Source organism: Neoarius graeffei, chromosome 4 (assembly GCF_027579695.1).
Source record: "Neoarius graeffei isolate fNeoGra1 chromosome 4, fNeoGra1.pri, whole genome shotgun sequence".
NCBI lineage: Eukaryota > Metazoa > Chordata > Actinopteri > Siluriformes > Ariidae > Neoarius > Neoarius graeffei.
Window position 1 is genome coordinate 61849845 of NC_083572.1, and position 11185 is coordinate 61861029.

General features: G+C 40.7%; 1 protein-coding gene across 3 annotated transcripts in view; it reads left to right on the plus strand.

Moving 5' to 3' along the window:
• The window catches only part of cttnbp2nla (CTTNBP2 N-terminal like a), a 47912-nt gene extending 36934 nt beyond the window's left edge, over positions 1 to 10978 (plus strand). For all 3 annotated transcript variants that reach the window (XM_060919450.1, XM_060919452.1, XM_060919451.1), the window contains 2 exons: positions 5621 to 5728; positions 8801 to 10978. In XM_060919450.1, coding sequence (XP_060775433.1) covers positions 5621 to 5728; positions 8801 to 10003 — 1311 coding nt within the window. In that variant the 3' untranslated portion in view covers positions 10004 to 10978. The remainder of the gene's footprint in view (positions 1 to 5620; positions 5729 to 8800) is intronic.
• The last annotated feature ends 207 nt before the right edge of the window (positions 10979 to 11185 follow it).

An 11185-nucleotide genomic window follows, 5' to 3' on the forward strand; every position in this document is an offset into this window, starting at 1 on the left:
GATGAATGAACTGCTGTGTGTCATGTATTTAATAATATGTTTTTAAATACAGAACCAAAAGAGTTTAAGTAGAATTCATGACCTAGTGATGTGTGTTCTTGATGTCTTTGCATGTCTCTACTGACACCTGTATTCACGCTATCATCCTTTTGTCACTATAATTAAGGTGGTGGTTGAAAGTTTGTGAACCCTTTAGAATTTTCTATATTTCTGCATAAATATGACCTAAAACATCATCAGATTTTCACACAAGTCCTAAAAGTAGCTAAAGAGAACCCGGTTAAACAAGTGAGACAAAAATATTATACTTGGTCATTTATTTATTGAGGAAAAGTGGCAAAAGTATGTGAACCTCTAGGATTAGCAGTTAATTTGAAGGTGAAATTAGAGTCAGGTGTTTTCAATCAATGGGATGACAATCAGGTGTGAGTGGGCACCCTGTTTTATTTAAAGAACAGGGATCTATCAAAGTCTGATCTTCACAACACATGTTTGTGGAAGTGTATCATGGCACGAACAAAGGAGATTCCTGAGGACCTCAGAAAAAGCGTTGTTGATGCTCATCAGGCTGGAAAAGGTTACAAAACCATCTCTAAAGAGTTTGGACTCCACCAATACACAGTCAGACAGATTGTGTACAAATGGAGGAAATTCAAGACCATTGTTACCCTCCCCAGGAGTGGTCAACCAACAAAAGATCACTCCAAGAGCAAGGCATGTAATAGTCGGCGAGGTCACAAAGGACCCCAGGGTAACTTCTAAGCAACTGAAGGCCTCTCTCACATTGGCTAATGTTAATGTTCATGAGTCCACCATCAGGAGAACACTGAGCAACAATGGTGTGCATGGCAGGGTTGCAAGGAGAATGCCACTGCTCTCCAAAAAGAACATTGCTGCTCGTCTGCAGTTTGCTAAAGATCACATGGACAAGCCAGAGAAGGCTATTGGAAAAATGTTTTGTGGATGGATGAGACCAAAATAGAACTTTTTGGTTTAAATGAGAAGCGTTATGTTTGGAGAAAGGAAAACACTGCATTCCAGCATAAGAACCTTATCCCATCTGTGAAACATGGTGGTGGTAGTGTCATGGTTTGGGCCTGTTTTGCTGCATCTGGGCCAGGACGGCTTGCCATCATTGATGGAACAATCAATTCTGAATTATACCAGCAAATTCTAAAGGAAAATGTCAGGACATCTGTCCATGAACTGAATCTCAAGAGAAGGTGGGTCATGCAGCAAGACAACGACCCTAAGCACACAAGTCGTTCTACCAAAGAATGGTTAAAGAAGAATAAAGTTAATATTTTGGAATGGCCAAGTCAAAGTCCTGACCTTGATCCAATCAAAATGTTGTGGAAGGACCTGAAGCGAGCAGTTCATGTGAGGAAACCCACCAACATCCCAGAGTTGAAGCTGTTCTGTACGGAGGAATGGGCTAAAATTCCTCCAAGCCGGTGTGCAGGACTGATCAACAGTTACTGGAAACGTTTAGTTGCAGTTATTGCTGCACAAGGGGCCACACCAGATACTGAAAGCAAAGGTTCACATACTTTTGCCACTCACAGATATGTAATATTGGATCATTTTCCTCAATAAATAAATGACCAAGTATAGTATTTTTGTCTCATTTGTTTAACTGGGTTCTCTTTATCTACTTTTAGGACTTGTGTGAAAATCTGATGATGTTTTAGGTCATATTTATGCAGAAATATAGAAAATTCTAAAGGGTTCACAAACTTTCAAGCATCACTGTAGATTCTCTGTAGAGATTATGCACCTACGTCATCAAACCACATGACATTTGTGTACAACACCATGTTGGATGGCAAAATGAATAGAGCAGCAGCTGACTCACAAATAATAAAGCACGTTTGTTTATTTTTTTTACGTGCACAGATGTGTAATTTCTCTAAAACTGCAAAAAACTTGCAGACATGCACAAATGAATCAAAATACTTTTTGTTTGAGACTACATGGGACAGCCTTGAACGTATCAGCACCAGTCTGCTTGCTGGCTGCAGTGGTGGTATAATTTTGTAAATTTTGCAAATAAATTGTATGTGTAAAGTTCCATTTGATTATTTGCATTCATTTCTGAAATGGCAGACAATGCTCACGTTGATCTAATTTCAGAAAATACTTTTGATGCCCATACTTATGAGGAGAGGAAAATTAAACAAAAGGGTGGAATAACAACCAAGATTTTAATTCAAAAGTCAGGAAGCCAAAAGGTTCCTGTTTAGCTGTCTTGATCCAGTAAAATCGATTGTCTTTTGTTTATTGTTTGTCTTAGATCAGAACGAGAATAAAGTTAGTTTGGAATTCTGCAAGCTATAAAAATATTGTACGCAGACAAAAAAAAAAAATCAATAATTGTTGGTTCATTAGAGATGGGTTTCGAGTCACGGGGAAGTCCAGTGTTGACGTTAGAAGCATAAGAAAATAAACGGACGAAATGTATTACCAACCGTTTTGAGGTAATTTCTTTGTTTTCTGTATTCACAAGTCAGCACTATCAAAATAAGCTGTTATCCGTGTTTTTTGTCCATGTGGGCAGTTCTTCAGCAGAGAGGCCAAAGTTATGAAATGATTAAAGGTGTCATTCCATGACAAACCGTTTAATACTTGCTCTTTTTGAAATACCATAGGTCACTCCGAGTTGCATATGCATGCTGCACGTGAAAATGTTCTTCTACCCCCATTCCCTGTATTAGCTTATGGAAGAAAATAGACGGAAAAGTGAGCGAATCAGAAAAAGCCCTACGAACTTACGTCACTTCGAAAATTAGTAGTCATGGCCTCGCCCATAACCCACTGGAGGGAGCGTCTCAGTGCTGTTAGCCAATCAGAAGCGATATGTTTGCACTGCAAAAAATGGCCTTTCAAAAATAAGAAATAAAAGATTAAAACAAAGCATATTTGCTTGAATCAGGTGAAAAAAAATCTGCCAGTGGAACTAGTCAAATTTGACTTGGTAAGATTTCTTAAAGTAAGATGAAAAATCTAACCTGTTTTTAGATGAAATAATTCCAAAATAAGATTGGGGAACTTATTATGCGAGATCTGATTAACTCAAAATAATCAAAATAGTTCTTATAACAAGATCGTACTTCTTACATTTAGCCATTCAAGTCTTTTTTATTTATTTCATTTTAAGGGTATTTCACTTAAATTCATGACAAAGTCTTAGCAGTAAAAACTGAATTTAAGATAAATATATTAGGATTGTTAAATTCTACAACTAAGCATTGCTAGCTTAAAAGATTCTCCTTTTGTGGCCTGTAATTAGTAAAATACTCTAGATATGAGACCAGAGACTATCTTGAATCAAGTTGACGACATGTGTAGCATTGCAACAAGTTTATTTTTTTTCCCATTTCAACATTCAAACATTAAAACATCTCTTAAGATTCCACTTCCCCAGGACCTCAGGCACCAAAAAAATAATAATAATTAAAAAAAAAGTCTACGCATTTTGACTTACAGTGCTTACACAACGCCAAAGCAACAGTGCATTTTGGGGGCACTGACTATTCATGTGTACGAGGGGTTTACAAGATCAGGCACAAAAAACAAACAAACAAACAAACAAAACACTGAACTTAACTCCCAGCATTCCAAAAAGCCCTCACTAAAACGCCCTCCACTCACTCATAGCCTTTTTGAAGGCACTTGTCTGGTCTAGAGTCTGTACAGCATCTAGAAGGAGCTCACTCTGAATGACTGAGAAAACAGTCGCAGTAAACTAAGGATATGAAAGGTGACCCAAACGTCTACGCATTTTGACTTACAGTGCTTACACAACGCCAAAGCAACAATGCATTTTGGGGGCACTGACAATTTGTTTTTGTTTGTTTGTTTGTTGCCTGATTTCAGTAAAGTTCATTTATTCCCAAAACAAGAATACTTTGTTTTTTTTTCTTGAAACGATGAACCGCATTTGACAAATGTCCAAAATGTACTTACTTGTTTAAAAAAAAACTTGTTTTATTTTCAAAGGTGCTCCAAATAAGACTTTTTCAAGACATTTTGTCTCATCTCATCTCATCTCATCTCATTATCTGTAGCCGCTTTATCCTGTTCTACAGGGTCGCAGGCAAGCTGGAGCCTATCCCAGCTGACTACGGGCGAAAGGCGGGGTACACCCTGGACAAGTCGCCAGGTCATCACAGGGCTGACACATAGACACAGACAACCATTCACACTCACATTCACACCTACGGTCAATTTAGAGTCACCAGTTAACCTAACCTGCATGTCTTTGGACTGTGGGGGAAACCGGAGCACCCGGAGGAAACCCACGCGGACACGGGGAGAACATGCAAACTCCGCACAGAAAGGCCCTCGTCGGCCACGGGGCTCGAACCCGGACCTTCTTGCTGTGAGGTGACAGCGCTAACCACTACACCACCGTGCCGCCCCGACATTTTGTCTATACAAGATTTTCAAGATGGACTGTCTAAAAACTAGCCTTTCTAGCTAAATGAGGTTTTGCTTGTTGGGCAATTATGTCTTATAATAAGGGTGGCTAGATGTTTTGACTTGAAAATAGACAAATAAACTTCCTAAGATTTTTATTTTTTGCAGTGTACGTCATGAATATTCATGAGTAAGAGCTGAAATCCTGTCGTTCTCTCCCCACCCACTCCTCCACCAAACTAAAACAGCCTGAAACAGGAGCACCACAGCATTTTTTTCACCAAAACCGGCTCACAGGGCGTTCATTCATACTAGAGACCACTGCACAATTAATGAAAAAATGATGCAATGACACCTTTAAGATTTCCTTAACTTGTCAGCTCAGTGATATTCCTAAAGTACGGAATCCAAGGCAAAACGTACTGAAAACCATATGTAAAAATCATCACCCCAATTATAGCAATGTCGCTTCAGAGAAATCTTGGTTTGAATTTTAAGAAATGAAAGTTCAGTTTTTTTCTGGCATAATTCTGTCACTGACTTTTTATTTAAATGCCGTTACCTTGAACACCGCAACTAAAAAGTTACCATATTTTGCTGTGAATGTAATTCCGTTACTGAAGAGCTACCCATATGTTTTTATAGCTTGCGGTATTCCAGATAGCTGACCACAAACTAACTTTGCAGAGCTGGACTAAAAAGCTTCTAAAAGGAATACGCTTATGTCTCTATCTCACATGGTTCTGAGATATTTAAAGGTTAAATAGTGACATCCTTTTCATTGTCCAGACCAGAGGGTTAAATTGAATTGTAAACAGTTAATGAGCCACTTACCGCCGATGACATGTTCGCTGCATAGCTGTGTATACACAGAAGGCGTCCAGTCTTTGTGATTCATCGCTGCAATCCACCTCTTTCTCCGATCAGGATCAACTGGTGCATCTGGAATCCTGTAGAAACATCTCTTGACTCATCATCATGATTGTGACACCCAACAGCACAGCACAAGTTTATCATGTTTTTTGTTTACACCATCCAGCACTGTTTGTTTCCATCCAGCATGACAGCAAGCTCACCAAATGCGTCATGATGACGTCACGTGCATAGTCTCCATAGCACGTCAAGTTTTTCATAGGATTAAAAAGGATTAAAAGTTTTTAATACTGTTTGCCTCTTTGGCGCCCCTGTATGCTGGTTTCAGGTCATTGCAGATTTAGAAGAGGAGAAGAGGAGACATGCTGAGGATACAGCTGAGGGAGATGATGTCACATGCATTTTAGAAAAAGAGCGAGAGCGCCTCCTACAGCAGGTACGGAACCTTGCACCACTTGTGGCTGTGCTGGAAATGGCATACTAGCATACTGTATACTGCGCCAGACCATACTGTACATATAATAGCAGTCATGTAGAAAGTGAAAAGCTTTATAAAAATGAAGCGAAAGCATAATATTAAATGTTTTATTATTTCGGCAAATATTTTATTTCTTAAACAATAATTCTTAGATTAAAGCACGTTCAAAATGAACATGCTGTCTTTATGAAACACAAATGCATTAGTATTGATGAGCTGAATGAAAACAAGATGCTTCTCCCTTCCTTTTTTCTTTTTGTGTGTTGTAATGTGGAACATGGTATACTTATGAAGACCGCTGTAGCTGCATACAGGGAAGTTTGGTCCAAGCATTATGTTCTCTATTGGTCTTTGTCGTACTGGAAATGCTCATGTTTATATACTGTGCTTTTCAACAAATTAAGGATGAGTAGTACGAATTAGAGGTCTGCGCGGGACAGAATTTTCAGTCCCGCTCCCGCATTGTGCAGTCCCGCTCCCACAAAGAATTATGATTTTCAGTCCCGCCCGCGTCTGCCATATTTTGTCCCGCCCGCAAATCCCGCATGATGCAGACGTTCGCATTATTTCTCACGAAAGTTCTTGTCATTGGCCTGGGGAATTAAACATGCTGAGCTTAGCTGAGCTCTCCACTGACCGATCCTTCACCTAGCACACGGAGCGAGGGTGCGCGTTTCCAGGCGGCATGCGCAGCTGAGGCTTTACAGAGATACCCATTGTGAGCTTCACTAGAGGAGCTCTGCTCTTCTGCCATGATCGGAGATCTCAAACACGGAAGAGCGGAAAGGAATCGGAAACGTACGCGAGATTAGACCACATCCGCAAATTTAGGCATCTTAAAATGTTTTTATTAATGCCAAATAAAATATCCAGCACAAATTATATATGATAGACATAAATTAATAATTTATAAATTTTATTTTAAACACGTTTTTAGTTAGCGGGACTGCAGCTTATCACCTCTCCTGCCCGCTCCCGCATTGTGCACTCCCCCTCCTGCCCACGCCCGCAATGAGCTTTCAAAATTTGTCCCGCGCCACACTGCTTTGCGTCGGGTCCCGCGGGACTCCTGCGGGAGTGCAGGGCTCTAGTATGCATATTCTGTTTCTCAACCACTGGGCCTGGGCCGCAAAGCGCCATCTAGTGGGCTGCGAAATTTTTTCAAGTTTGAAGCCAAATACTAAATAGTTCAGGATGTCGTACTATCCCAAATCCGGTAGCTGGTTTGCCGTATGCTTTTCAAGTGGAACAACTACATTTGTGGGTAAATTAAGAAGAACAAGCCTTTATTTTGTCACATTTAACCTACGCATGCGCAGAGAGAGAGAGGAGAGGGCTGAATAAATAAATAAATACATTTGTGGGTAAATTCTATGGATCTGTGATGCCTGCTGGAAGAGAGCTGGGAGGATTGAGAATTAAGCGGCTGTGGTTTGTTTACACCTAATGCTAAAACTTGTAGCGTCCTAGCAACCTTCTCAAAGACGCTTACAAAAGCCTAGAATCTCTTCCTTAGCCAGGCAAAAACGATACAGGATTTATCTTGTAGTGTCCTGATCGCCAGATCTTTAACTCAACCACATATAAAAACTTGTACACCTCCATGCTCTTCCAGGTTTTCATCTGTTTGTCCGTGTAGAACAATGTCTGCAGCACCAGGTAGTTTGAGATTCAGTGGATGGATAATTTTCCAACTCCTAATGAATGAATGAATGAATGAATGACTTTATTTAAACACGACAAGTTGATCAGCAGAGCTGGTGGGGTCGTGCATGTACAGATACAAATAGTTACAAATACAAACGACTAAAAATATACACAATCTTTTAAAAAAACCCTAAAATTTGTTGATTATCTGTTAATTCTGTTCACATTAAGTTAATTAATAGTATGCATAACTATTTTATTTGTATTTACAAAGTTACAGCTACAATAGGATCAAAATTTATTCTACTAATGTCAAATTTAGCTAGTAAATTTTTCTTTCATAGGAAAAATCCTTCTTTGTTAGCGTGTAAGGATCTAATCCCACTGAGTGGTTTCTATATCCACTTCTTTTGAGTGTACGTCTTGGTTTTAATAGCTTGCTTGTTTTCTGAACACAAACATGGCAATAAGTTCTTGTGTTAATGGATCAGACTCCACTTTTGGATCATTAATCCCTTTTGAGTGAGAATGCCCTGCATGCATGGTTTTATGTTGGCTTCTGGTACATCCTTACAATTTTAAATACAATCTCTATAATTAAACAGGGGCGGCACGGTGGTGTAGTGGTTAGCGCTGTCGCCTCACAGCAAGAAGGTCCGGGTTCGAGCCCCGTGGCCGGCGAGGCCCTTTCTGTGTGGAGTTTGCATGTTCTCCCCGTGTCCGCGTGGGTTTCCTCCGGGTGCTCCGGTTTCCCCCACAGTCCAAAGACATGCAGGTTAGGTTAACTGGTGACTCTAAATTGACCGTAGGTGTGAATGTGAGTGTGAATGGTTGTCTGTGTCTATGTGTCAGCCCTGTGATGACCTGGCGACTTGTCCAGGGTGTACCCCGCCTTTCGCCCGTAGTCAGCTGGGATAGGCTCCAGCTTGCCTGCGACTCTGTAGAACAGGATAAAGCGGCTACAGATAATGAGATGAGATGATTAAACAGTTTGTTTTTATTGCATTTATTTAATTCCTGGACTCCCATCTGTAACAGGGAGTGATGTTGCATCCCATTAATACACTTTACAATAGATTATTAGATTCTAATAGAATAGATGAGCTAAAATAACTGGGTATCTTTTTTAATGGGCCTCGACTCATTACAAATATGAATAGGTGGCCCTTAAAGTAGAAAAGGTTGAGAACCCCTGGTCTAATTCAAACACAGCTTTGAAAACAAAGTAAATTAATGCTGTTATGGTCTTTTGTTGACTATTCTGAGCTTTCTTGGCTTGTATATAGAATAGAATCCTTGTATTAGGCTTTGGAAAATGTTTGGCATTAAGAAAATAAAGATGCAAAGTATTTGACAATAATAATTGGTTTGTCTGTGTTTTAGTTGGCATTTGAAAAGACGAAGTTTTCCCGCATGGATAAAGAGAACAAGCGATTGCAAGCTCAGCTGGAGGATGAACGTGTACAGCACAAGCAGCTTATGGCTGCACTGGGGCGCGAGTGCAAACGCTCAGGTTTGCGTGCCCACGAGGAGGGACAGCGCGCCAGTGAGCTTAGTCGTCGCCTGGAGCGCCAACGTGCCACCAATCAAAGCCTGAAGGCGGAGCTTGAGGAGGAGAAGAAGCGTGCCATGCAGATGGAGGCAAGGAGAGAGGAGCTGCTGGCTGAGTTTGATACAGAAAGGGAACAGCTTGGTCTGCGGCTGAGACGGGAAGAGGCATGCAGCAGTGCTCTACAGGAGGAGGTGGAGAGGCTGAGGAAAGAGGTACGACAACTCAGGGGAGAAGAGGACAAGGAGGAGCATAGTAGAGAGTTTCGGGAGGAGAGAAATGGTTCAGTGGAAGGTGGAACAGAAAAATCAGACACGATCCCGCTGAAGATTAACGGTCATCAGACTCTGGTAGAGGAAGGAGGGAGTGGCTTGAGGCAGAGGAATGAGAACGAAGGAGAAAATGGAGCTTTTCATTCCACCTTAAGCTCTGACCATAATGAACTGACTAATGGGAATGTGTCACCTGCTCATCTGAATAATGAGAGTCCCTCAATCTGTGGCACAGGCTCCTCTCCCGAGACAAAGTCCTCCTGTAGCGTACAGGCTGCCTACCAGGCTGGGATCCAGCAGCGTTTCCATGCAGCACGTCACAAATTCCAGTCCGTTGCTGAACAAGACCCCCAGCTGGGCTCACCTGTCCCTCCTTCCCCTCGTGATCTTTCACCCTGTGCCAGCGTAGATCCTCCAGCAGAGGGCAGCAACTCCAAACAGTCAGGCCGCAACTCGGTGACACAGGCTGTCAGCCGCTTCAGCACCAAAACAGCATCAACACCCAACAGCTCACTTTTTGGCACAGATTACCGTGCCCTGACCCCATCAGGAGCTCTGTCTCCTGGAATTCGCTCTCCCACAGTCCCCAGGGTTGACAGGGGCATTCCTCCACCCATTCCACCTAAGAAACCGGGCCTGGCTGAAACCCCACCCTCCCCCGCCACCCTCCGAGCTGCCCACATGGCTCAGCTATTAGCTGGATGTGGGCGTAAAAGCACAGAAAACAGCAAAGAACCAGACTTGCTGTTGTCTTCAAGCAGCTAACAAGCACACCTTTTCGTCAACCAGCCATGGGTTCTGCAGTGGCAGTGGATTTTTTTTTTCCTCATTATTCCAGATCTCTTGCAGCCACATCATGTTTATGCCTGCTATGATAATACCATTAATTACAGACTTCATCATATGAAGTCATATCATATAATCAGTTATACGATAAGTAAGGAATAACACGACTGTTGTCTGTCCAATGACACAACACTGTAAACATGTAATAAGTTTTAAAGCAGCATCTCTGATGGTACCAAAAAAGATTACAGTTATCGCAACACAAAGAAATATAATACTTGCACATATTTGCTCACAACATTAAAACATTGTTGAGCTTTGCGGTCGGTTATTATTGTATGTTAATTATAAGAGAAGATACTGAGGGGTTTATTTTTAGATTTTTAGTTGTGGGAAGTGAGAGGCAAGTTGAAATTTGATAAACTTACCTACCATTTACTGAGGGTTTTTGGTTGTTTGGTTTTGTTTTGGGTTGTTTTTTTTTTTCCATAAAATTTTGTGTGCTCACCAAATGCTAATGTATTGTAGATGGTCCTCTTTGAGTCACCAGGTTTTCATAAGATCTTCCACTTCATAGCACAACAGATTTTTGTCATGTATTTGTGCCTGAAATGTTTTTGAGTTTATACACTGTAATGTATGTTTGTGACAGTTTGTACGCAGCAGACAAACATGGTTTTCACAGCTTTTGTAATTTGTTCATATGTCTATAAAATATTATATACCAACTATTAACCTTTAAGTTTTGCTTTAATGCTATAATTGTGAGAATTCGCATGAGGTAGCACAACCATAATATTTGGATGTTTATGTCTGAGGTTCATGCTTATTAGTGTATTATTTTATACACTGTGTAAATAATGTTGTTCTTCATGTTGGTCACGTCCCTAATCCAGTGTATTCTATATAGTGTTATATAATGTACTATAATTGTATATGGGTTAGGATAGTATTCTTCTGTATATTAAATATATATACTTGGTCATAGCATCAAATACATAAGCATTGTATTCATTAAGTTTTGCGAGTGTTTGTTTGTTTGTTTGTTTGTTTGTCTTTATCTCTTGAATTGCGCCACAAGGGGGAAGCAACTGATTAGCTCATGGTAAAGGTGCTTTATCCATTTCCTTCTTCGTCAGCTGTGTATACTATGCTTATATT